The sequence below is a fragment of the Lissotriton vulgaris genome, chromosome 11, assembly GCF_964263255.1.
Source record: "Lissotriton vulgaris chromosome 11, aLisVul1.2, whole genome shotgun sequence".
In the NCBI taxonomy this organism is placed as follows: Eukaryota; Metazoa; Chordata; class Amphibia; order Caudata; family Salamandridae; genus Lissotriton; species Lissotriton vulgaris.
The window spans coordinates 11,648,949-11,676,087 of record NC_141699.1 but is presented as its reverse complement, the minus strand read 5'-3'; the positions used below and the strand labels follow the sequence as shown (position 1 = coordinate 11,676,087).

Sequence of the window (27,139 nt, the reverse complement as noted above, 5' to 3'; positions counted from 1 at the left end):
TCAGGAATGACCAACTCAAGTCATCTTAGTGGCTCTGGATTACCCCAGCAGAGTACTTGCAACCTCTGGCCATGTGGATCTGTCCCCCTATCAGGCTGCCGCAGCAGCAGGCCAGAGTCTTACAACCTAGTCTTCACAGCTTACACCTCCATGAGCGGAGAATGAGTGGTGACAGTTGACTGCTTTCGTACATCGTCCCAAGGTAGTGGACGTCATCTTAGCAGCCAGACATTCATTCACAAAAAACATTATGCCAGACGTTGGGAGACGCTAGTAGCTTGGTGTCCCTGTCAGCAGTTAGAACCACTTCAGGCCATATTTGCTGCTGTTAAAGGTTATGTTCGAGGCATATGGGCTGCAGACTACACACTATTGCATTAGATCACACATCTGGTGGTGGACCCGGATGATTACACTTTGTTGTTGTCTTGGAAGAGTCTTTGTCTGTTGGATGACTCCTCCCTTAGATCGTAGTGCGCATGGGCATCGATTCCATCTTCAGATTGTTTTTTTTCTGCCATCGGGCTGGGATGTGTTCATCGTTCGGTCCCGTTACCGACCTCTTTTCGAATCAATAAATCAATCAAAATACCATCAGCATCGCCGTCGACATTGATTCCGGTTACCAGCGTCGAACAGAGACTTCACTTCTCGATTCCATCGTTCGTCGGGGCCGTCTGGCCCAACTGCGCAATTGGGCCTTTGGCTCATTGAAAGAACACCCTTCAAGAAGTGCCCTCAGTGTGGACACAAATTCCCTGACACCAATCTTCATGAGGTTTGCAATCTCTGCTTACCTCCAGAGCACGAGAGTCGAGACTGTGAGGCCTGCGCTTCGTTCCGGTCCAAGAAAACAATCAGGGACCATCGAGCTGGAAGAGTAATCGCGCAGTCATCTTCGTCGACACCAGACCTCATCATAGACGAGGCTCCGATTGAAGTAGATGCCGAAGAACAGCAGCACGAAGACATCGCTTCCGAAGCAGAGGATTCAGCTTCTGGAGTCGAGGATCAATCCGAAGATGACTATCTTCCAGCTGGTCAACAGGTCGTGAGTACAGACGTCGACCCTGTTCACCCCACCATACCGGGACAGGCTTCGGTTCCACCTCCACCTTCGGGTCCAGGGGCACACCGACCAAAACCTTCCGATGCCCTGCCCTCTGCCTCGGCAGCGAAGAATACAAAAAAGCCTCCAGTTGACTCGGGCTCGAGCCAGTCTGTTGGTCCCGAAAAGCAGAAGGACATTAAGCCCAAATTAACACCCACACCAAAGCATCCTTCGGTACCAAAAGTGGTCAATCCGAAAGCAAGTTCGGCACCGAAAGAGGTTCCCAAAGCTCCCGAACCAAAAACCACCCCAGTTCCGAAAAAAGTGGACTCTAAGAAGGTTCCGGTACCGAAACATACTTCGGCTCTGAAGGTAGATGAGTCGAAACGTACTTCGGGAACAAAAACTGCGGATCCAAAGAGCACGGATCCTAGGAAAAAGTCTTCGAAACCGAAACCAAAACTTGCTCCAAAGACAATGGACGCTGTTAAACCTAAGCATTTCGGCCCCATACCATATAAATCGGCGCCGAAAAAAGATTTGCCAGTAGAAGAGCTTTTTAAACCTGATCCAAAGCAAAAAATTCTTCATATTAATCCAAAGACTGGACATATCACTTCAGTGCCTGAAAAGAGGAAAATGGACTATCCGCCAGTTCCTCTAAAAAAGCATGCTCAAACTTCACCAATGAGGATCCCTTCACCAGAAAGAGAAGTACCAGTAGATATTTCTCCTGTACATTCACCATCTACTACACATAGTCTTATACCACAAGATGAGGATGATGGGGATAGTTACTCACAGGACATAGAGAGTGAACATCACATAGATGTCATTAATGACCCAGATGATATTCCTGGACCATCAGGGGACCCATGGGAAGATTATAATGCACCAGATCTACCTCAAGATGATTTATACCCATCTAGACCATCTCCCCCAGATGATACTATTGGGTTTACGCAGCTCATTCATAGAGCAGCCACTTTCCATGGGGTAGACCTACACACAGCTACAATGGAAGAAGATTTCCTAATGGACACTTTAATGTCATCACATAAGACCACAACCACACTTCCAGTACTTAGTGGAGTGGTGAGACATGCACCCGAAATATTTAAAGACCCAGTCAGAGCAAGGGTAATTAACCCCAGGTTAGAGAAAAAGTACAAAGCGGCTCCAACTCACCCAGCTTATATTAAAGGACAGTTGCCATTAGATTCACTAGTAGTGTTAAATGCAAGAAAAAGAGCAAATTCGCAGACAACAGGGGATGCTCCACCCCCTGATAAAGAGTCTAAGCTTTTAGATGCTTCTGGAAACGCACCATTTCACAAGCTGCTAATGTATTGAGGATTGCTAACACTCAAGCCTTGTTACCAGGATATGATAGAGCTCTTTATGATCAATTAGAGTCACTCATACAACACTTGCCAGAGCAATGCAAGACCAGGGCTTCTGATCTAATACAAGAAGGCAAAGTCATTACAAATACCTCCATAAGATGTGCACTAGACACAGCAGACACAGCTTCTAGAGCAATAAATACAGGGGTATTGTTGCGTAGACATGCATGGTTACGCATCACTGGGTTTAAACCAGAAGTACAAGCCAGTGTCTTAAACCAGCCATTTGACATCTTTTTGGTCCATTAGTGGACAGTGCACTAGAAAAGATGAAAAAAGATACTGACACAGCAAAATCCAAGGGAGCTTTACAAACACAAGTCCATAGACCTTCCTTTTGTCGCTCCTCTTATAGGGACGCCTCTAAAGGTTTCCAAACTGACAATACCTCCTCTTCTTTTAAAGCGCCCAACCAAACCTCGCCTAATAAAGGATATTATAGAGGAGGTTATAAAGGAAACAACAATAAGGTTAGAGGTAGAGGAAACAACAATCGCAACACCTCTACTCCCAAACAGTGACTTCTATTCCCTCCCCCCAGATCATTCCACTCCTGTCGGGAGGAGGTTACAACAGTGCCTACCTGTCTGGAACTCCATCACCACAGACAGGTGGGTGAGACAAATAATTCAGTCAGGTTATTATCTGGAGCTCACTTCCACTCCTCCATCAATACCACCCAGACTGCGTCCCATGTCACAGGAACACCTCATACTGCTAAGACAAGAGGTGGAATCTCTACTGCAAAAGAATGCAATAGAACCGGTCCCAAAAGAACATAAAAATACAGGAGTTTATTCTCTATACTTTCTCATACCCAAAAAGACGGTCCCTCAGACCTATTTTAGATCTAAGGCCTCTAAACCTGTACATACAATCTGACCATTTTCATATGATCACACTACAACAGGTTCTACCGTTGCTAAAGAAGGGAGACTTCCGTGCCACATTAGATCTGAAGGACGCCTACTTCCACATTCCCATACATCAATCGCACAGAAAGTACCTAAGGTTCATTTTAGAGGGTCAACACTACCAATTCAAGGTACTCCCTTTCGGAGTAACTACAGCACCTCAAGTGATCACAAAGTGTCTAGCAGTAGTAGCAGCACACTTAAGAAGGGACAACATTCATGTCTTCCCATATCTGGACGATTGGTTAATAAAATCCAAGTCATACAACCAATGTGTACAGCACACGCATCAAACAATATGTCTGCTACAGAAACTGGGATTCACAGTAAATCAAAAGAAATCCCATCTCCAACCATCCCTGTCTCAGCAGTATCTGGGTGCTACAATAGATACCTCAAAGGCAATAGCGTACCCCAACCCAGCAAGAATGCAAGCTATGCAGGATCTTATCAAAAGATTCCAGCCACAACACTCACTACCAGCTCGAGTGTTTATGCAACTAATAGGAATGATGGCATCTTGCATTTTCATAGTGCCGTAGGCAAGACTACAAATGCGCCCTATTCAAGAGTGCTTAGTAAGTCAGTGGAATCGGGCTCAGCAACAAATAACAGATCTCTGGTGGTGGTAGACAACCGGACATATCGCTCTCTGCAATGGTGAAACACCAAGAACCTTTCCAAGAGCCGGCCGTTTATAGAACCTGTTCCACAGACAACACTAACCACAGACGCATCTCTCACAGGATGGGAAGCGCATTTACAAAATCACACAGTACAGGGTACATGGACAAAGCAACAAAAACTACTCCACATACATCATCTGGAATTACTAGCGATTTTTCTAGCTCTAAAATCGTTCCAGCATTACTTGTCAAACAAAGCAGTACTAGTCCGGACGGACATTATGACAGCAATGTATTACATTAAAAAACAATGAGAAACACACTTCCTACAGCTCTCCCGGCTGGTACAGAGCAAATGGAGATGGGCCTTTCCTCAAAACATTTTTCTATTAGCAGAACATCTACCATGAGTTCACAATCAAGTCGCAGATCTGTTAAGTCGTCAAAGACAACAGATACACAAATGGGAACTTCATCATCAAGTTCTTTCAAGAGTGGGGTCAACCAGAGATAGATCTGTTTGCTACAAACCACAACTCCAAATGCCCAAGCTTCGGTGCCAGATACCCACACCCATTATCCAAAGGCAATGCGGTATGGATGAACTGGTCAAACAAATTTGCGTACCCTTTTCCACCTCTCCCACTAATTCCATTAGTGTTCGCAAGCTACAGAAACATTCTCTCACATTCATTCTCATAGCACCAACGAGGGCAAGACAACCTTGGTACACCACGCTACTAAAGATGTCAGTAGTTCCACATCGCAAACTAAAACTCTCTCCACATCTACTAACACAGAATCATGGAGAGATTATGCCTCCAGACCCAATGCAGCTCAATATAGCGATTTGGCTCCTGAGGTCTTAGAATTTAGATATCTAAATTTACCACCTGATTGTATGAATGTCCTAAAAGAAGCAAGACGCCCTACCACTAGAGCATGTTCTGCAGCAAAGTGGAAAAGGTTTGTTGTATATTGTACAAATAACAACATCAATCCCTTAGATGTTTCCATACAAAACATTATATGCTATCTGTTACATCTGCAAAGATCTAACTTAGCGTATTCCTCCATCAGGTTACATCTTGCTACTATAGCAGCATATCTTCAAAACAGACAACATTTGTTGTTGTTTAGAGTACCTGCAATCAAAGCGTTTGTGGAGGGACTTAAAATAATAATTCCTCCTGGAACACCACACTCTTCAGTGTGGAACTTAAATGTTGTTCGCACAAGACTTATGGGTCCTCCTTGCGAACCATTACATAAGTGTGAATTACAATTCCTTACATGGATAGTTACTTTTTTAGTAGATGTGACTTCACTTAGAAGAGTAAGTGAGAGTTACAAGCATCAACAATTCAAGAACCATTTATACAACTTCATCATAATAAAGTGGTTCTTAAAACACATCCAAAGTTTCTGCCAAAGGTCATTTCATCTTTCCACCTCAATCAATCTATTGAGTTGCCAGTATTTTTTCCCCAACCATAAACAGTGGCAGAAAGAGCTTTACATACATTCGATGTAAAGAGAGCGCTTCTCTACTACATTGATAGGACAAAACCTTTCGTAAAACTAAACAACTTTGTGTCTTTTTCTCCTCCACATAAGGGAAATCCAATTTCAAAACCAGGCATTGCAAGATGAATTGTTAAGTGCATTCAGGTTTGTTATCAAAATGCAAAACTCACTCTATCCATTCCCCCTAGGGCTCATTCTACCCGTAAATTAGTGGCATCCTAGGAAAAATACCATTAGATGACATTTGTAAAGCAGCTACATGGTCTACTCCGCACACATTTACAAAACACTACTGTGTAGATGTGCAGGCAAAACAACAAGCAAGTGTAGGCCAGGCTGTACTCAAAACATTATTTCAAACTACTGCAACAGGCACGGGGGGTGGCCGCTAAGGGAGAAACTGCTGTGCAATCTATGCAATAGTGCTTGGTCTGCAGCCCATATGCCTGGAACGGTAAATGCTACTTACCAGTATGCATGTAGGGCCGCAGAACCACACACGCCCACCCGGCTACCTGTGTTTGTTCCAGTATTATTTCATTTAGATACACAATACATGGTCATCTCTATATGTACATCTTACAACTCCATCATTTGCCCAATGGCGAAAACAATCTGAAGATGAAGTTGATGCCCATGTGCACTACGATCAAAGGGAGGAGTCATCCAACAGACAAAGACTCTTCCAAGACAACAACAAAGTGTAATCATCCAGGCCCACCACCAGATGGTGATCTAATGCAATAGTGTGTTGTTCTGCAGCCCTACATGCCAAGAACAGATGCATACTGGTAAGTAGCATTTTCCTTATCAGCCTTTTTAGGGCTCGCCTGCTGATGCGCATAGCGCATAGCTGGCGAAGCTCTAAAGCGGCTTATCCAGGGCTTACCAAGCACGATTCCACTGGCGATTTCTTGAAGTGCATGTGCTTTTTAGGTCATTGCGCAAGCGCAAGCCCTAAAAAGCGCGTGCACAATGCCACCAGCCGCCTGCCTGCCTGCCTCGCATTACCACATCAAAGGCAGCTTCTCAGCGTGCGCTCATCCCCTAATTATTCACGGCCGGCCGGCCGTACTTTCAGTTTCGCACCGTGTCTCCTTTTATGCTCTCTTCCTAGTAAAGGAAAGTTCATCTGCAGAACAGCTGAACTTCAGATGTGGAGGCCTGTAAAATGACATCAAACGTTGTGGGTGTCCCACACACGTTTCTTCGGCTTCTGTTCTTGTTTTCGCTCTTTTCCTGTTGAGCTTTCCTGGAATCGGCCTGTTTCTTTTGCAAGGGGAAGCCAGTGATATTAACATAAAAATAGTGTGTCATGTCTTGCCGTCTCTTCCATAAAACGCTGTGTTTTTCTTCATATAGATTGATTTAACATATGATATGCGAATTTATCTAACATGTTCTAAGTTATCTCCTGAATGAATTAAACACAAAGCTATGACCTTCGGTTTTGAACAGAAGAATGAAGGCTATTAAGACCCTTTGGCTGCATCACACTATGTGTAACCAGTGAACCTCGTCTCACATCCTAGCTCTGATACTTGACCACATTCCGTGACCCTGGGCACATCTTTTACTACTTTTATGTGCCTCATTTTCCTTGGCAGCCAAATCTCAGAACAGTCTTAAACGATGTAAACTTTGAAGTATTGATCAATTCAGCTCCATATCTAATAACAATATCGACACCATACATAGTGCACGTGACAAAGACGAAACAAAGTCGTGTAACTCATGGGAACGCCATTAGTGCAATGGCGAGATGTGATAATAAATATTTCCACGCTTGTGTTCAGAAACTATTATTTTTAATAAATTGCACTCCGTGTAGTGAAACCGCCTAGTATATTAAATTGGCACACAGATATTGAAAAAATGCACGTTTTTGTAATTACCGTATTTATCATATTGTGGATGCCGCTTGTTGCGCGCACTACAAACCAATGTTTACCATACGGTGTGTGTTTGCAGCTGGGCGAGCATAGCTCCATTGTGGCCTCTGGCCGGTGTGTCTCTTCTCTGGCCCCCTCCTCGTGTCAGGGGGGGGTGCGGTACTCACCCTGTACCTGCTACCCAGACACAGAGGAAGCATATTGCCGCTGCCCCCAAAGCACAAACTCTTTTTCTTTCTGCTCGTTCGTTCCAGTTAAAGACCATCAGCGCGTCCGATCATATAATTAAAACTGAGATAAAGCGCTGGTGGGGCTCGCGCCAGAACGTGACCAAACTTCCTGGCTTGTAAATTTCAGCGCGCGCCGCTCCTGGCAGCTCCGGGGCCTGCCCTGGAGAAGAGGGGCTAAAGGTGAGGGGGGTAGGGGGTAAAATGGGATTAGAGGGACCCAATGTCCGCGGTTCGGGTGGATGCTCGAGTCGGTGTGCTGGGGGCTAAATTTATTATTTTACAGATGTGCACGAGATACCTAACCTGCAGCGCACCGAGGCTCAGGTGATAGTCCAAATATTATCGGATAAATCAGTCATAGTTATCGCATGCCTCCTTCGGTGCAGCAGCTTTTCTTCCTGCATGATATTTAGAGTGCAAGTTTTGACTTGCATGGTGTTTGTACTTCCCACTCCTCTGCAGCTCCTACCTTGCACGTCTTCGCTTCTCATAACATTTTAAGATACACGCGAGTTTGGTTCAGGTCGGTGGGAGATAGTGTGTTGCACCTTTGGTGAAAGGCTCTGTTTACTGGGACAGAGCTGTGCAGTCCAAACCTGGCGAATGTCAGCGGTCACACCGGGTGCCTACGGGTGCGCCTGTGACAGTGCATGTGCTGCTGCAGAAGGGGCACAATGATGAAGTGTATAGCAGGCATATCACAAATAAGTGTTTCTCGTGTGATAGCCTATGTTGTGTCCTGATCGTTCAGGCTTCCATGACATAGCATCTGGTTTAGAGAGTTGTACAAAACGACAGAGAGGGAGACAGACCGGTAGATGCTTGGTCAGAGACAGGCACGAGAGGGACTGCAGACAAACAAGTTGCTGGCAATAACTGAGAGATGCAGGCAAAGCATAGGCGGCGAGGGGGACAGACAGACAGACAGCGATAGATAGATAGATAGATAGATAGATAGATAGATAGATAGATAGATAGATAGATAGATAGAGAGCTCTGCCAATGCACCTACCACACAGCTCCGCCGAGGCACCCACCACACAGCTCCATCGATGCAGCCACCACACAGCTCCACCGACACAGCTACAACGATGAACCCACCACCCAGTTCCACTGATGCACCCACCACACAGCTCCACCAACACAGCTCCACCGATGCACCCACAACACAGCTCCACCGAGGCACCCACCACACAGCTCCACAGATGCACCCACCACACAGCTCCACAGATGCACCCACCACACAGCTCCACAGATGCACCCACCACACAGCTCCACAGATGCACCCACCACACAGCTCCACAGATGCACCTACCACACAGCTCCACAGATGCACCCACCACACAGCTCTACAGATGCACCCACCATACAGCTCCACCAAGGCACCCACCATACAGCTCCACCAAGGCACCCACCATACAGCTCCACCAAGGCACCCACCATACAGCTCCACCGAGGCACCCACCACACAGCTCCACAGATGCACCCACCACACATCTCCACAGATGCACCCACCACACAGCTCCACCGAAGCACCCACCACACAGCTCCACTGATGCACCCACCACACAGCTCCACCGATGCAGCCACCACACAGCTCCACCAACACAGCTCCAATGAGGCACCCACCACCAAGCTCCACCGATGCACCCACCACACAGCTCCACCGGCACAGCTCCACCGATGCACCCACCACCCAGCTCCACCAATGCACCCACCACACAGCTCCACCGGCACAGCTCCACCGATGCACTCACCACCCAGCTCCACCGATGCACCCACCACACAGCTCCACCTACACAGCTCCACCGATGCACCCACCACACAGCTCCACCGATGCACCCACCACACAGCTCCACGGATGCACCCACCACACAGCTCCACCGAGGCACCCACCACACAGCTCCGCCGATGCACCCACCACACAGCTCCGCCGAGGCACCCACCACACAGCTCCGCCGAGGCACCCACCACACAGCTCCGCCGAGGCACCCACCACACAGCTCCACCAATGCAGCCACCACACAGCTCCACCGACACAGCTACAACGATGCACCCACCGCCCAGTTCCACCGAAGCACCCACCACACAGCTCCACCGATGCACCTACCACACAGCTCCACAGATGCACCCACCACCCAGCTCCACCGATGTACCCACCACACAGCTCCACCGATGCACCCACAACACAGCTCCACAGAGGCACCCACCACACAGCTCCGAGGCACCCACCACACAGCTCCACCGAGGCACCCACCACACAGCTCCACAGATGTACCCACCACACAGCTCCACAGATGCACCCACCTCACAGCTCCACCAATGCACCCACCACTAGCTCCACAGATGCACACACCACCCAGCTCCACCGATGTACCCACCACCCAGCTCCGCCGATGCAGCCACCACACAGCTCCACCGATGCAGCCACCACACAGCTCCACCGATGCAGCCACCACACAGCTCCACCGATGCAGCCACCACACAGCTCCACCGACACAGCTCCAACAAGGCACCCACCACCCAGCTACACCGATGCACCCACCACACAGCTCCACCGACACAGCTCCACCGATGCACCCACCACACAGCTCCACCGATGCACCCACCACACAGCTCCACCGATGCACCCACCACACAGCTCCACCGAGGCACCCACCACACAGCTCCACCGAGGCACCCACCACACAGCTCCACCGAGGCACCCACCACACAGCTCCACCGAGGCACGCACCACACAGCTCCACTGAGGCACCCACCACACAGCTCCACCGAGGCACCCACCACACAGCTCCACCGAGGCACCCAACACACAGCTCCACCGAGGCACCCACCACCCAGCTCCACCGATGCACCCACCACCCAGCTCCACCGATGCACCCACCACACAGCTCCGCCGAGGCACCCACCACACAGCTCCACAGATGCACCCACCACCCAGCTCCACCGATGTACCCAGCACACAGCTCTGCCGATGCACCCACCACACAGCTCCGCCGAGGCACCCACCACACAGCTCCACAGATGCACCCACCACCCAGCTCCACCGATGTACCCAGCACACAGCTCTGCCGAGGCACCCACCTCACAGCTCCACCGATACACCCACCACACAGCTCCACCGATGATCCAACTAAGCTCCACCAATGTACCCTCCACACAGCTCCATCAATGCACCCACTAAGCTCCACCGATGCACACACCACTCAACGCAACCACAGCATCACTCAGCGCAACCACAGCATCACTCAGCGCAACCACAGCATCACTGGTTCAAATATGTTCTTTCAATGTTTCAAGCTGTTTTCAAGCTTTCACGCTTTATTACAAATCACAAAAAGATGTTAATATTTCATTTCTGTTCTTGGATTTTCGTCACAATAAAAAACACTGAACATAATCTTCACAAAATGTATTTACAAAAGTTTAAGCTATTGCCATTGCCATTGTTATTTGTAATATCAATACATCTAAGTCACGTAAATACACAACATGTTGCATTACAAATGCTATACGTGTTTGCGGAAGTTATAACTATTGGCATTGTAAATGACAAAGCTATTAATTTAGTTATTTTAAAAAATAACACATAAATTAAAAAAAAATCATTTATAAGACCAATAGCTCAAACTTTCCTAATGTGAGCCCTATTGCGTTTCCAATGCTTGTTATGTTTACCAGACCAACCATCATTATTTAAATCACTTGTTGCATTTTCTGCCAAAACCTTTTGTAATGCCACAGTGGAACTTTAATTTGGTTCTCACATACTTAATGTGCATCCTATTTGAGCCATGTACTACATTTTGTGGGTCTGAAAACAGTCTTTCTCATAGCAGTAACATCAGCTCGCCACACGCTGTCAGTCCACAACCATATACCACCGTTCAAAAAAATGAAAGGCATCGCCTTATGATATTTTCTCATGTGAAAGACAGGCCCCAAAAATAGTTTACAGGTGATCAAACATCTGAAGAAAGCAAACAATGGGATAAAATAGGAGACATTTCATATGATGTCCAGGCATCATCAGATTACCAGTCTCATGAGGGTGGGAAATTCGATGTGTCAGTCAACCTTCACAATGCCTACTTCCACTGAAACTTTTAAAGTTTCTGGTGCGGAAAGCATCATGCTGATCTATTGTTCTACCACTGGCTTATCAAAAGAAGCTGGCCACAATTGGTGCTGCAGAAGTTTCAAATTAGTATCTCTTTCCTTGCCCATTCGACTCTTTAAGTAAACTTTCAGTCCACTTCCACCCCAACACAAATTTTGAATTGCATATAAGCCACTATCAGTACGAAAATTTGAAAACTGTTTCCTCTGAGGAGAAAGTGTTATAATTACCTCAAAATGTCTTGCCATCAGAAGAATCAGAATCCTACAGCTAGGCAAATCTTCTCTCTTCAGGCTCAGTGGCATCTTGTATCATCACATTCCAAATTGTCGGGCTACACAGGAGGCCTCTCACAACAGTGTTTGGAGGATTGATGGAACCAAAGGGAGACTGGAAGGACTATCTCTGCCCTTCTCTGGCTGCATTGCAGGCTCTTCAGGGTGTAAAATCTGCCCACCTCTTACACGGAATACCTTTCATTCAGAAGGTGCCAACTCAAGCTATTGGGACAAATGCAACTCTTCTAGAGTAAGGTGCCCATCTGGACGTGCATCTCTTCTAGTGTAAGGTGCCCATCTAGACGTGCATATCTTCTAGTTTAAGGTGCCCATCTGGACGTGCATCTCTTCTAGTGTAAGGTGCCCATCTGGAAGCGCATCTCTTCTAGAGTAAGGTGCCCATCTGGACGTGCATCTCTTCTAGGGTAGCGTGTCCATCTGGACGCGCATCTCTTCTAGGGTAAGGTGCCCATCTGAACCCGCATCTCTTCTAGTGTAAGGTGCCCAACTGGACGTGCCTCTCTTCTAGTGTAAGGTGCCCATCTGGACACGCATCTCTTCTAGTGTAAGGTGCCAATCTGGACGCGCATCTCTTCTAGTGCAAGGTGCCAATCTGGACGTGCATCTCTTCTAGTGTAAGGTGCTCATCTGGACGCGCATCTCTTCTAGTGTAAGGTGCCCACCTGGACGCGCATCTCTTCCAGTGTAAGGTGCCCATCTGGATGCGCATCTCTTCCAGTGTAAGGTGCCCATCAATCAATCAATCAATCATAACACTTGTATAGCGCGCTACTCACCCGGCAGGGTCTCAAGGCGCTTGGGGGAAGGGGTCTGCTATTGCTCGAACAGCCAGGTCTTGAGTGGTCTCCTGAAGGCGAGATGGTCCTGGGTCAGCCGAAGATGGATGGGGAGGGAGTTCCATGTCTTGGCCGCCAGGTAGGAGAAGGATCTGCCACCAGCGGTGGCTCTTCGGATGCGTGGTACGGCGGCGAGGGCGAGGCTTGTCGAACGTAGCTGGCGGGTGGGCATGTAGAAGGTCAGGCGGTCGTTGAGGTACTTGTGGCCCAGGCCGTGGAGAGATTTGTGTGCGTGGGTGAGGAGCCTGAACGTGATCCTCTTGCTGACGGGGAGCCAGTGCAGGTCCTTCAGGTGGCCGGAGATGTGGCTGCGTCGGGGGATGTTCAGGATGAGTCGGGCGGAGGCGTTGGAGTCTTTTCTGTAGCTTGGATGTGGTTCCGGCGTAGAGGGCGTTTCCGTAGTCCAGTCGGCTGGTGACGAGTGCCTGGGTGACCGTCTTCCTGGTGTCGGTCGGGATCCATCGGAAGATCTTGCGGAGCATGCTTAGGTTGTTGAAGCATGATGAGGAGACGGTGTTGACTTGTCTGGTCATCGAGAGGGAGGAGTCTGTGCGTGGTCTGTTGGCTTGGGGGTGGCGCCCAGGGCGGGGGGCCACCAGGAGTCGTCCCAGGCGGAGGGCGATGGTCCCAGGATGAGGACTTCCGTCTTGTCTGAGTTCAAATTCAGGGGGCTGTTCTTCATCCATTCGGCGACGTCTTTTATCCCTTTGTGTAGGCTCGTTCTAGCGGTGGCGGGGTCTCTGGTGAGGAGAGGATCAGTTGGGTGTCGTCGGCGTAGGAGATGATGTTGAGGTTGTGCTGGCGTGCGATGGCTGCAAGAGGTCTCATGTAGATGTTGAAGAGGGTGGGGCTGAGTGATGATCCTTGCGGTGCGCCGCAGATGACTTCGGTGGCCTCGGATCGAAACGAGGGGAAGCGGACTCTCTGTGTTCTTCCGGTGAGGAATGAGATGATCCACTCCAGTGCCTTCTCTTGGATACCGATGTTGCTGAGGCGTTGAACTAGGGTGCGGTGGCAGACGGTGTCGAACGCTGCAGAGAGGTCCAGGAGGATGAGGGCTGCTGTTTCCCCGTTGTCGAGCAGGGTTCTGATGTCGTCAGTGGCTGCGATGAGGGCGGTCTCGGTGCTGTGGTTGGCTCGAAAACCAGACTGCGTTGGGTCGAGGGATCCGTTCGTCTCGAGGAAGGCTGCAAGCTGTCTGTTGACAGTCTTCTCGATGACTTTGGCAGGGAAAGGGAGAAGCGAGATGGGGCGACAGTTCTTGAGGTCGGTGGGGTCCGCTGTTGGTTTCTTCAGTAGGGCGCTGAGTTCGGCGTGCTTCCAGGTCTCCGGGAAGGTGGCGGTGTTGAAGGAGGCGTTGATGATGTCCCACAGTTGGGGTGCGATGATGGAGTCGGTCTTGTTGAAGACGTGGTGGGGGCAGGGGTCGGTCGGAGATCCCGAGTGGATGGTGTTCATCGTGCGGGCTGTGTCTTCGGTGGTCACCGTGGTCCAGGTGCGGAGGGTGGCGGTGGAGGGCGTTGGTTCGACGGTTGGGTGCGTTGATGGTGCGCCGAAGCTGTTGTGGATGTCGGCGATCTTGCGGTGGAAGAACGAGGCGAGAGAGTCGCAGAGGCCTTGTGAAGGAGTGATGTCGTTGTTGCCGATGCTGGGGTTGGAGAACTCCTTGACGATGCTGAAGAGTTCCTTGCTGTCGTGGGTGTTGTTGTCCAGTCGTTCCTTCAGAGATTTCTTCTTGGTAGTGCGGATAAGCTGGTGGTGCTTGCGGGTGGCGTGTTTGAGCGCGGTCATGTTGTCTGTGGTCTGGTCGAGGAGCCAGGCTTTCTCGAGGGTGCGGCAGTTTTTCTTGGAGTCCTTGAGTTCGTCGGTGAACCAGGAGGCTTTCTTGCTTCTGGGTCTGCTGGTAGGGTTCTTTAGTGGCGCGAGGACGTCAGCGCAGTCGGACAGCCACTTCGTGAAGTTGCGTGCTGCTTCGGTGGGGTCCGTTGTGCTGGCGGGTGGGTTCTGACTGAGGGAGGTGGTGAGCTGTTCGGTGGTGACCTTGCTCCAGCTCCTGCGAGACACCTGTTGCGGGTGGTGGTGGGTCGTGGTTCTTCTGAAGCTGAAGTGGACGCAGCTGTGGTCGGTCCAGTGAAGTCCTGTGGAGTGGCTGAAGGTGATGTGCTTGCTGGATGAGAAGACTGGATCAAGCTTGTGGCCGGCGTAGTGGGTGGGGGTGTTGACCAGTTGCTTGAGTCCGAGGTTGGCGAGGTTGTCCAGCAGGGTGGTGGTGTTGCGGTCGTTGGTGTTCTCCAGGTGGAAGTTGAGGTCCCCGAGGAGGATGTAGTCGGCGGAGGGGAGGGCGTGTGGGCTGATGAAGTCGGCGATGTCTTCGCTGAATTGTGTGGGGGTCAAGGGGGTCTGTTGATGAGGGTGCCTCTGAGGGAGGTCTTGGGGTCGGTGTGGATCTGGAAGTGCAGGTGTTCGGCCGCCGTGAGGGTGTCGTCGGAGTTGGTCGTGATGCGGATGGTGTTCTTGTGGACGATGGTGATGCCTCCTCCAGTCTAGTTGACGCGGTCCCTCCGGGTGATCTTGTATCCTTCCGGAATGGCGATGGCGATGTCGGGCGCTGAGGAGGCGTTCATCCAGGTTTCTGTCAGGAAGGCGACGTCTGGAGATGTTGTGTCGAGGAGGTTCCAGAGTTCCACGGCGTGTCTGTGGACGGAGCGGGTGTTGAGCAGGATGCACTTCAGGTGGTTACTGCTGGTGATCGTCTTGGCGGGTGCAGTGCAGGTCCGGATGCAGGAGAAGTTGCAGGATCTGCAGCAGAAGGGTCAGTGGGTGCGTCTCGGGGTGGCTCTGTAGCATCCGGGGGTTCGGCCGGTGTTAAGAGCGTTGAGTGTTGAGGCGTCGTAGGTCCGGCGGATGGGATGGCCTCTGCGGGGGCCAGGGGTTCTGGCGCTGGGCGCGGTCCAGGCGCGGACGGGCGCAGACGGGCTTGCCTTTGGCGCGCCTTCGGCGCGCCCGCTGCGCGTGTCCGCTGCGCGTTCGTGTGGGCGTCATAAGTGAGGAGCCGGGAGGGAGGAGCTGCTGGGTGGCGGGAGCGGGGCGGCGAATGGGCAGGAGGGGGGCGGGCCGCAGGGAGTCAGCGACGGGAAAAAGGAGGTCAGAGGGCGGCTCAGCGGCGGCTGGGTCGTCCGGGGAGCGAGTAAAAAAACGGCGGCAAAAGGAAATTAAACGAAGGAAAAACGGAGGCAAAAGGAAGCAAAAGAGAAATAGAACGAAGGGCTAGAGCACAAGGCTAGGCAAGGCAGCAAAAACGAGGCAGAATCAGTGGTGTGTGGGGGCGACCTCGCCTGCTTACAGGCTCGGCGTCGCTCCCTGCGCCTTAGCGAGATCCCCTTAAGTGAGGAGCCGGGAGGGGGCAGAAGCAGTGGTGTGTGGGGGCGACCTCACCTGCTTACAGGCTCGGCGGTCAGGACATGCATCTCTTCTTATGTAAGGTGCCCATCTTGACACGCATCTCTTCTAGTGTAAGGCGTCCATCTGGATGCGCATCTCTTCTAGTGTAAGGTGCCCATCAGGACATGAACCCAAAGCGTTCCTATACCAAGTTGTACAAGTAAGTGATTTCAGTGTTAAAGGCAGTCTGCCTGGTGAGGTGAGCCCACAAAGCCTCTTACCGGGAGCATCTTGTGGTGCAGATCTTTCTGGTTTTGTCAGACTGCAGAGAATGCCATCTGTCAATTTGTCAAGTTAAGTTAAGTTTGTCAAGTTAAGTACACAGCTTAGATGTGAACTAAACAGGCAGGTAGATGATCTATATATTTTAAGATATTCCAGTTTTATCACAACTGTAAATTACAAAATCGGCTGTGGTCGCCAAGGAGAAGAGTTTTTAATGTCCCAGCTGTCCTTCCCAGTTGAATAATTCAACAGAACACAGTAGGTAAAGCTGGCGTCCCAGTAGTCATGTTTATTTTACATTGGACAAAGAAAGTGCCTGATAGATAAGCTGTGCTGGGAATGTGTATTTCCTGTGTTAATTTGCAGTGCCCTCAACAGGTACAATCCGCAGCTCTGGACGAGATGTTCCACCACAGAGAAGACTCTGCCCAGCGCTACCACAAGGCGCTCCTGCTGATGGATGGCCTCCTACACTTCATGACTGAGCAAGGGGACATTGACAACATCCGTAAATGTAAGTAGACGCTCACTTCCTGTCTAAAAATGGGGACCACTTCCTAGTTGGTGGTAGCAGGTGCCGTACTGAGGCCCTGATTTAGATTTGTTTGGTTTGCTTCTGTTTTTTACTATCCTGCTACTACCACCATGTGCATTCATGTTTATGAATATAAAGTAGCATTCTATGACCTGAATATATTTTTTGGTTGCATTCTTTATCATGCATATTTATTTTTGATTATCTTTACCAAATGTTTTGACACTTGTTTGAGCGTGCATAGGTTCCTAAACATGTGCATTGAATAGTGTGTTAACAAAAACTGAGAGCAATCCTTATACTACTACTACTGCCTGTGTTCCTTCACTCACTCCACTCCTTTTGTCAATCCTTATTCTGCTCTTTACCAACACCCTCTATTTCTCAGACACTGGTTAGCTGGCTCGTCAGTGCCTTTCCTTTGTACAAAACAGAATTGCTGTAAACGTAACTTGAAATCCAGGCAAAAACAAACAAGCGACCAAACTATGTTTGTCAGTCAACATGGTAACGACATACAAACATACAAGTCAAGAGAATCGCAAAAAAAAAAAGCAAACTTTTAAATAGGAAGATATTTGTTTGCATAGCCTGAATTGCCTTCAATTTAAAAAGGCACCACACAAAAGACAAAATATCAAAAAAGACACAGTAGCTCACAACAACACGCGTAAATCAGTACCTCAGTCTTTGGACTGTCGTCTATTTGCGCACACTGTTTGCAAAGTTTCAGAATTTGTTGAGGTAAAAGTTACATTTTACCATGTGGAAGAATTTACAGTTACTTGGCTTACAAAATAAGAAAGTAGGAGTAGAGTTAAATAACGGCGGGCATCCATGGAAGCAGGGAGATGTATTTAACAGCATACCTTATGCATAAACATAGGGATAAAAATGAAGAGCGACTACATTAAAACTATAATTTAAAGCTTGGAATTAGTGAGAACAAACGGTTGAGCAAATCTTTTTTTTTTTTTTATAATTTTTATTGAATAAATAAAACAGTACCATTTGTTACAAATATCATAAGGAAAAAATGTAATGCGTTGGAAAGGGAAATACAGTGAGTGAAATACAACCTTATGCAGAGAATTAAAAAAGAACTAGGTACCGATTAATTATTAGTTATTTGTATAATTTTGAAATATAAGAAAGAAAGAGAGAAGACAGATTGAAGGGAAAAGAAATGGGGGGAAGAAGGAGGGAAAAGGAAACAGAGAGAGAAGGAAAGAAGAAAGATAATTAGTTAGTGTAAGGATGAGTGTGTAGATACAAAAGGTAGTAAAGGTAACCAAAGTAGGTCAGATTTGATTTTTTGAGCTATTGAAGAAGTTGAAACAGTAGAAATTCTATGTTCATCACAGATAAAGTTCCACCAGGTTAGCATACATATTTTTGAGTTGTCTTTCCACCAAGTAAGAATAACTTTAAATGCAAGGGCAGTGAAGAGATCAAGTAATTTCAACTTCAACGTAGTATCATGAAGATCAGCAGATATGGATCCAAGAAATAAATTTAGAACAGATAATGGAATTCAAAAATGAAACATCTTAGAACATTTGTACCATACGGATTTCCAAAATGTAACAACAGTAGGACTGTGGTACAATAAATGGAGTAAAGTGCAGTTAGAAGATAGACATGCCCAGCAAGGAGGAGGGTAGGATGGGTTAATTTTAGGTATAAATAAAAGTGTTCGAGGTGCTCAGTTATAAAGGAAAAATAGTGATTGTGTGATATTAGCAGCTTTAGAGGTGGTGAAAACTTGGTGCCATAGTTTGTCCCATCCTTTAATTGAAAGAGTTATCGAGTGATCTAATTCCCTAGGTAACTCAATCGATGTTTTTGGTCTTTTTGAGTTAGGAGTAGAGAGGAGTTTATATATAAGGGAGGCATTCAAGTTAGAGTCAGGAGAAATATTATACAAAGAAGTCAAGGGGGGACATTGGGTCGGAAATTTTTATTTTGATAAAAGTACTTGGAGTACAAGTGATAGTTGGGAATATTGGGATAGGCAAGAGGAAGGTAAATCAAAACATTCTTGTAGAATGTTAAACGGTATGACAATATTAAGATAAACAAGTTGATATACATAAATAATAAGTTGGACAGATCTGAAAGAAATTGTATTTCAGTTAACTTCTATGAAGATGTGAAAAATTGAAGTCTTGTTCGAAGCACCATATACCATGATGCAACTGGTAACTTAGATCGTTATGAAGCTATAAGTAATGCCTAGTGGTCATGTTAAGACTGACAAGAGCCATCTGTTCACTGTGGTCTTAAAAGGTGTCTTCTCTTCACAGGTAAAATGACTATTGAAAGAAGACTCTCAGCTCTCCAGTCAGGCATTTCTGCATGAGGTGGATGTGGGCTGCTCGGGACATGAAGTGCGTGAAGGGACACCGCCAGCTCCATCAGGAGGCAGGCCTCTTCATGGTGGAAGAGGCTCTCGAGATACGACGTGCACGCTGGATAACGCAGCAAGTCTCAAGACGTTTCACTCATTCGCTGAATTGCTGTTTTTTCTTTCATCGTCCTGGGGTGGTCGGGCCAACTATATCCAATGACGTGAAGCTTTGTGCACTACATTAGTGTTGCTTCTACAGAATGTGGCTTCCAGATCTCATCTTTCCCCTCCCAGGGAGAGGGTATTGGAGCACGCCCGAGAGCCTACTCCTTGGAGATCGACAGTAGCGCAATTACTTCAACTACTTGAGAACTGAAATTATTTATTTGATTATTTACTGTTGCTGAAAGCAAGGAGGCATCTCGCCCCCACGCTACAAGGGCTGAGTGATCACTGCTGCTTGAGGCTGACGGGCCCGCCCCAAGGATGAACTCTCAGAAAGGTTATGGTGGCTTCATTTTTTCCAACTGAGGGTGCATTTCCAAAACAAGAACCTCTTCACGGTTAAACTGCCAAATGATAAATGGATAATCACTGGTCACCAAGGTAGCAGTCTGGTCACCCTCCATTTTGTCTGGTTGTGTGGTAATTTCCCCATCGTCTCTGCCCTTTCCAAATGCACTGCGAGTATCTTTGCAGCAGGCTTTCCTTACTTCTAGTTGAAATTCCCAAACACAACCTTGATGTTTTTGGGGCAAAGGGGCACATATGGGAAGGTCATGAACAGGAAATGCACATGTTCAGTCCATTCCAGGAGGTTCATTGTCGGAATAATGCCGTACGAGACACTTGAAGCGCTTTCAGCATTTGAGGGGTGTGGTCCGTGGCAGCAGTGACCACTGCTTTTGGATGTGGCGTTTTCAGAGGCAATAATTTTCAACTTTATCCTTGTCTCCGACTGCTTTGTGTGATACACTAAGTTATCTAACGTTGCCTTGGAGCACTTTCTTTTGGAATGAAGTTAAACTTTTGTGGTCATGTTGCATCTGGGTGAGCTAAGAATCATAACAACCAGTCATCTCTTGTAGAGCATATTGGAAAAATGAGACGATCACACTCGGACAACCTTCCAGCCGGAGTGTGGCCCCCTAAGATGGTTCATTCTGAGATCCAGGAGCGGCAATTCAAGGGCCACTGTGCCCGGCAACAAATGTTGGGTGCCTGACCACTGATGCAGGAAGGAAACCAAAGCTGCATCGACTTGTCAACCAAAGGGCCCACCGTCTTCGTTTCTTATTGCACCCAGCCCCTAAAACTGTGATGATTTTAGGGGAAAAGTTGATCGGAAAAGATTGCCTTCAGACATTGTTCGAAGTTGAAGTTTCATTTGTTCTTTAGATGACTTTAAACACAAACATACACACACACACACTGCACACAAACACTGTTCGTGAATTACAGGAGCACTTTACTCATGGTGGAGACTTGAAAAGTTGGCGAGCGTCTTGGGAATGTTATTGTTAAAGATGCTGTTCTTTTACGCCCTCTCCCCCAGTTTGCTGGTTATTTTTATTGCACTACTAGTGTACAGATCTGTGTGTATGTTGTATATTTCCCTGTACTGTAGCCCTTACCCAGGAGTCTTGAAGTTTCGGGGTGGAGTGGATCCGCCCCTTTTTCATTTCAAGACCAGCTTTGCCATCTGCAGTCTGAGAAGGTAGACTTTTCCTTCAATGTTCTTTTAAGGACAGACAGTGTCACGCTCGGTTTCTCCAAAGCTAGAGCATGAACAGTTGAAGAATATATGCAGTTCAGACCGCAAATTCATTTTTAATCTTCTTTTTTTAAAGTGTTTTTTTTAATGTTTGTTCCGTGCAGCTGTGATCCCCTCAGTTTTCTTCCAGGAGACCACGTAGCTAGTATATGGCCACGGGCAGGATGGTGTTAATGTTTGAGTCTTGTTGTATGTAAACGGCAATGCCAACTATAACGTGCGGATGCGTGACACATCTGACTTCCATTCTTTCTTGTATTTGTTCCTTTGATGACTTGATCAGAGTTGTGTCGATGCTTAGAGGTGGCAAAAAGCAATCTTGCTCCAGCAAAGACTTCTCTGCCCTTGGTGTTTGCAATAAGAGCTAGGACTTTGGACCTATCGTTGCTTGTGACGGTCTCAGCTTTGTCGTGTTCTTTCGTCAGTGCCATCATCTGTCATCACTTCTAGATTTCACGAGGTCGAAATCTATAAACCGGCTTCTGAACTCATTGTTTCTGGCAAGAACCATCCTTATACAGATGCCCATCAATTGCCATTGATGTATAGGTGGCCATTGTAGTGTGTGTGCCTTTGGGTCTGCTACCACTTTCTCATCATTGCTGTAGGTCTAAAGCACCTCCAGACTCAGTAGTCGTCACTACAGGTTGTGTGCTTATGTTGATCAGAGTCATGTCAGACTTCTGGGAGGGGGATAGTTGGAGGGATCCTTCGAAGGCAGCCACGTGATGAGTGGATTGGTTATTGTGCTTTCTGCATTATCCTGTCCATCTCCCATCCTCTTTGAAGGAATCCTCTGCCTCGCCCAATATTCTCCAGAAGGTCAGAGTCAAGATTAGAGGTTTGGTTGATTAAAAGCAGAGCTCAGGCCACCTTCATCCAAAGAGAGGGACACACAGAGCTTTAAATTGCATGCCTTGTACGCAGCTATGCAATTACGTACTCCAGTCCCATCTGCCTTCATAAAGACAATGTTGTAGTTGCATGTATGGGACATCAGAACACAAAGTACACTCTGCATGCAGACAAGCAAGTAGATCTGACAGTGACCACAGTGGCCATTTCTTCACTTATACATACTGAGCCCAGTCTTAGGAACCTCCCTGTGTGGAAGAGGACTGCTCATGGCATATAGCTGGTCTATGTGTCTTGAGACCCCCCCAAAAGTGGTGGGAAATATTGATTTGTTTTGTAAATTATTGCTTGTAGAATACATGTAATGAGGTGTGTGTGTATATATATATATATATTCACACACATGTATACAGATGTACACCTTGCTAGAAAACACTGAATTCAATAGGATTTTGAACAAAACAATTACAAAAAAAATAATTTGCTTGTTACTACACAACCATTATTCTCCTTTCAGACTCCCAAAAGTGCGAACTCACTCTTTATTCCCCCTAACCCGCTGTTAAACCAATCAGCCTCTGTTCTGCCCATTTGCTCTTTTAGTCCAAGCTCATTTAGGGTAGGTCACACAATATTTTCAAATTAAGTAATGGTCTTCTGTTTGGAGAATGCCTAGAATGGACATGTACATTTCACGTCTTATGTTCTTAGAGCAGAATGAAAACGGGTCGACTCTTGGTTACATGCTTTGAGAAACATGCTGCCGGGGGCTTTCGGATACCCAAACCCCTATCAAAGCTTCAGTGGCATTCCAACCAGGATTCAACAGGCTGAGCCTTCCAGTAGTTGTGGTGGCTTTCACCCTCCACAAATACTGTAACGTGGCACCAACGTATCCCAGTTGTTGTGGTACTGTGAGTGCGATGGCCCTCACGTGTACAGCAGTAGCTGATGAGTTTTGGAGCTTGGAGACTTTTATCTGGTTCATCTACTAGGTTACTTGTAAAGGCTATTCTTTCTATCTGGCTCTCTTCGTTCAAATGCTTTCCTAAAGACACATTGCTGATGTTTTCTGGTGCAAATTACTGTAAAGCGCGGTGAAACCATTGGTGGTTCATCTCCGTTTTTCAGAGCATCATTTAACGTTGAGCTGAGGCAAAAGATAATCAGATGGGTAGTTTACCGGTGACAGAAATGAAGCTCTATGAATGGATGGAAACCTAGTACATCCAAGCTCCAAAGCACTCCCTGGCTGAAAGAGGTAGTGCCTAGAGAAACACAGGTGGTGAGCCTTGGTTAAGATGTCCAGACGGAACAAGCTTCATACCATGGTCCTTCCGCTGCAGAACATCTGCTTCCTTTTGAGCTGCAGTGGGTTGGGAGATGAGGGCTTGTGTTGGGGACCATTGAGACTTGGTAGGGTTACATCTACCATCTACCAAAGAACTTAGTTGTCACTCATTTATCTTAAAGATGAGAATCAAGTCCAGAGGTTCTTCAATTACTGGAGTGGTACAGGGTTTTTTGCTTCACTGTGTCACATGTTACTTTTCCATCCTTCATCCCAGCCTCCACCAAGTGCAGAGAAACCATTTGCTGCTTGTAGGTGTTATTCATACCTGTATACCCACTGGTGGTGCCCTAAGCAGGCACATGTTCTTGCCTTCATTTGAAGAGAGTTTCATAAAATGGTCCCACTGCCTCCTTGATTATTGGGACAATTCTTGCAGTATTTGGGGTGACGTCCTGCAATATCTGTCCCACATCAGCTTCCGTTGAAAGGAACAGATTACTCCATAGACCTGATCATGCTTATTTTTGTAACCAGTCCTTCTCGATTATTGGCTCTTTCGTGGATTCCCGGGAATGAACGGCTGGAAACCCCAATCCTGTGAATCTTTGAAAGATACCAATGTTAGTGAAATGGGGTTACATGTAATTAACTTTCCCATAAGTTACCAGCCTTTATTTGTGTTTGCTTAAGTTGAAAGCAGGCAGTACTTTCTACATGGCGGCACCTGGAGGAGCTCTTAGATGACTTATCGTGCATGGTGCTCTGACACGGATGGGCTTTAGAGTTATAGACCTGCAAAGTCACCATTGCTTCACATGACACCTACGGAAAAGGCCCAGTAAAAAAAGTGTCCACATGGTGGACGGAGTGCCTGCATCTTAGCCACAGGGCATTTATTACACAGGTGTTAAGATCCAGCCACTCAGGGCTCCAACTCTTCCCCTTTTTCATAATTATAAAGGTAAAAAGAGCATTACTGACAGATTTATATTACCAGCAAATAAAGTGATTTAAAGCAATTCACATCCTTTATATAACAGAGTTTATTATGCACCACGTGCTAGTAGTGTGGCCTTATGATGATACATAAATAGCAGGTTCCCAAACTTCCCAGATCCTCCCAGTGATGCTAGAGGATAGAAGTGCACTATTCTCTTATAGTAAAGTGAGCTAGTAATGTGGCCGATGGACTGTAGGTGATCGAGTGATTCCTGGCATGGCAGGCCTCTTCTTTCAGCGATTGATTAAATTAGCACCACTAAGTTCCATCATAATAATAAAACATTATCTAAACACCAACAAACAGTTTGGTTAGGGCATGTGAAAGGGCATAGCCATTGGCATTCAAGGCAGATTGTTTACAGGTATAGGTATTTTATTTTTCAAGTGGCAGTTTTGAAAAAAAAGGATATTTTATAAAACGCCACACATAATGTCTAATATGCCCACGTCACGTTTGTACATTCAAATCCCCTAGCCCCCTGCACTTGTACATGTTCACTGACACGCACAGAAATAGTTTACAGTTGGGGTAGCAGCATCAATATGCTTTTACTGAAATACCCCCATATCTTTCTTACTGATATTACTTAGCGTAAAGACTAAGAGGTTAACATTTCAAAAAGTGCATTTTGTGAGAATCTCCTGCTCACCCCCAAAAAAGCATTTTCAAGATGTAGGGATAGTGATGTGGCAGTATAGAAGAGACTTCATGCGTCTACATGGCTTGTCAGAGATTCTTTCTCCTCTGGGGTGTATTGAGGGTGGGTCAGCACTCTATGAACTGGGGTCCCTGACTGTGGAGTCTCTCTTGAAGACTGCTGTAACCCAAAGGTGATTGCCAGGTTTGGAAACCCACTGGAGTCCTCTGTTATACTAGAGGTTGCAGTAGTTGTCCTGTACGGTCAGTCAGACTCATGGAGTGGTCTTAGGGCTGCACGGTTGCTGCATCTTCAAGCCATAAGCCATAGCAAGTAGACCAAATGTTGTGGGGTTCGTACAGTCTACTTTGCCACCTGACTATACCCATTTACTCAAAGAATTCACAAATAAAGGTCAACGAAATAGGCCCAACCTGCCTATAAAGGCAGAACAATGGGAGAATCTTCTTTACGCTTTTCCGATTTCTGATAGCTGCCGTTTCCTGGGCCTCAATGTATCTCTTCCTTCCTGTCATGGGATGTCTTGGCCAGTGTCATTGGCTAACCCCTAACCAATCACATTGACTGAAACTCCCCACGTACACCAACCTGGATAATAGGCACGATGGTAAGCATTCTGCTTCTCAGTGCAGGAGTAGAATCGTGGGGGGGGGGCGTGGGGGGGAGGGGATATAGACAGTTTCCACTTTGCAGCCCACCCCCATTGGCCAAAGTACTGGATATGCTCATGAGTGCTTTTGACAGGTGCTATGTGTCTGTACCATAGAATATCTCTTACCTTCCCCTCTGCCGCACCTTAAAACCCTTGAATGTACCATTGTTACTTTAATTAAAGTCCTGTAGTCGAATGTACCTACAAATGTCTAACTCAAAAAACAGAGTTTACCGATCTTCAAAGGATATACTTTCTTCGCAGTATTTGAAGCCTGTCCTCTGTCCTCACTCTGAACGCAGACAAATCAAGGACAAGGTGTCTTTTTTGCCTTTTCTGGTGCATTTTATTTTCCACTGAACTGCTAACAGGCGTGTACATAAAATGTTTGTGCAAATGTTGTATTTATTGCTTTGTAGCCAGAGGAATGCAAAACGAGAAAAAAATTATTAATTTAAAAAAATGAACCAAACCTACCAAAAAGATTTAAAAAAATGTTTTCTGTTGTCGGCTGCAGTGCGGTGCAGCACATCTGTTACCGTTACAGCCTTTGTACGTAGTGTCTATGAAGCAATTTCAAGCTGTTCCCCCTATGCACCGAAGCAGTTTGTGGTGTGTGTGGGGTGAGAGTTATGAGAGTATGTGTGCTGCCTCACTTTTATAGGGTAATGCGGGATAATTGTGTATGATTTCCTTTTTTTTTTCTTTGTATCTTTTCTGTGCGTGATGTAATTTATATATATATATATTTTTGTTTTTAAGCTGTTAAACGGATAAGAACGAAAATAAAGGATTTGAAATGTTGCCGTTCATTTTTTACGTTCATGGTGCTTGCAGTATTTATACCTTCTCGTAGCGTTCTCTTTGGTTTTCTTCAAACTTTCATTTCATATGATGATGATGTCTTCTAGGTGCTCAAGCTAATCAACCTTAAAAATTCATAAAAATAAATAGGTAAACAGATTTTCACATAGGCGCATTGACATTAACTGTCTAGAACAGGGGTCTCCAACCTTTTCTATAATGAGAGCTACTTCTGATCAGTGATAGTTGTCATTAGCTTCTGACGGACAAGTAACTAGCACACTGTTACAAGACACCCCATCGCCCAGCTTCAATGACTTTAAAACTAATGTCCATGGAGCTCAATACTATGGTTTGAACAACATACTGTGACATAAGGCTGCCATGTGTGTCAGTGAGTGCATGGTCTGCAGGGATGTCTGAATGAGTGGGATACATGTGTATGGATGACTGAGAGCCTGTGCCATATGTACTTGTGGCACAGGACATACCTTTCGCCGTATGTAGCACTGTTACATGTATAACACAAATATACAACCATTTTGTTTTTTAAATGGGAGAAATTGAAAGTGCAGAAAATAGTTCTGCAAAAAATTTCATAATAAGGAACATTTTCCTGCCCTTTAAATGTCTCCCATTAAAAAAAA

General features: G+C 46.8%; 1 protein-coding gene across 4 annotated transcripts in view; it reads left to right on the top strand.

The window, feature by feature from the left end:
- ULK1 (unc-51 like autophagy activating kinase 1) overlaps positions 1–26,500 on the top strand; it is a 210,060-nt gene extending 183,560 nt beyond the window's left edge. For all 4 annotated transcript variants that reach the window (XM_086942657.1, XM_086942660.1, XM_086942658.1 and 1 more), the window contains 2 exons: positions 16,946–17,081; positions 19,409–26,500. In XM_086942657.1, coding sequence (XP_086798783.1) covers positions 16,946–17,081; positions 19,409–19,464 — 192 coding nt within the window. In that variant the 3' untranslated portion in view covers positions 19,465–26,500. The remainder of the gene's footprint in view (positions 1–16,945; positions 17,082–19,408) is intronic.
- Positions 26,501–27,139: the final 639 nt, after the last annotated feature.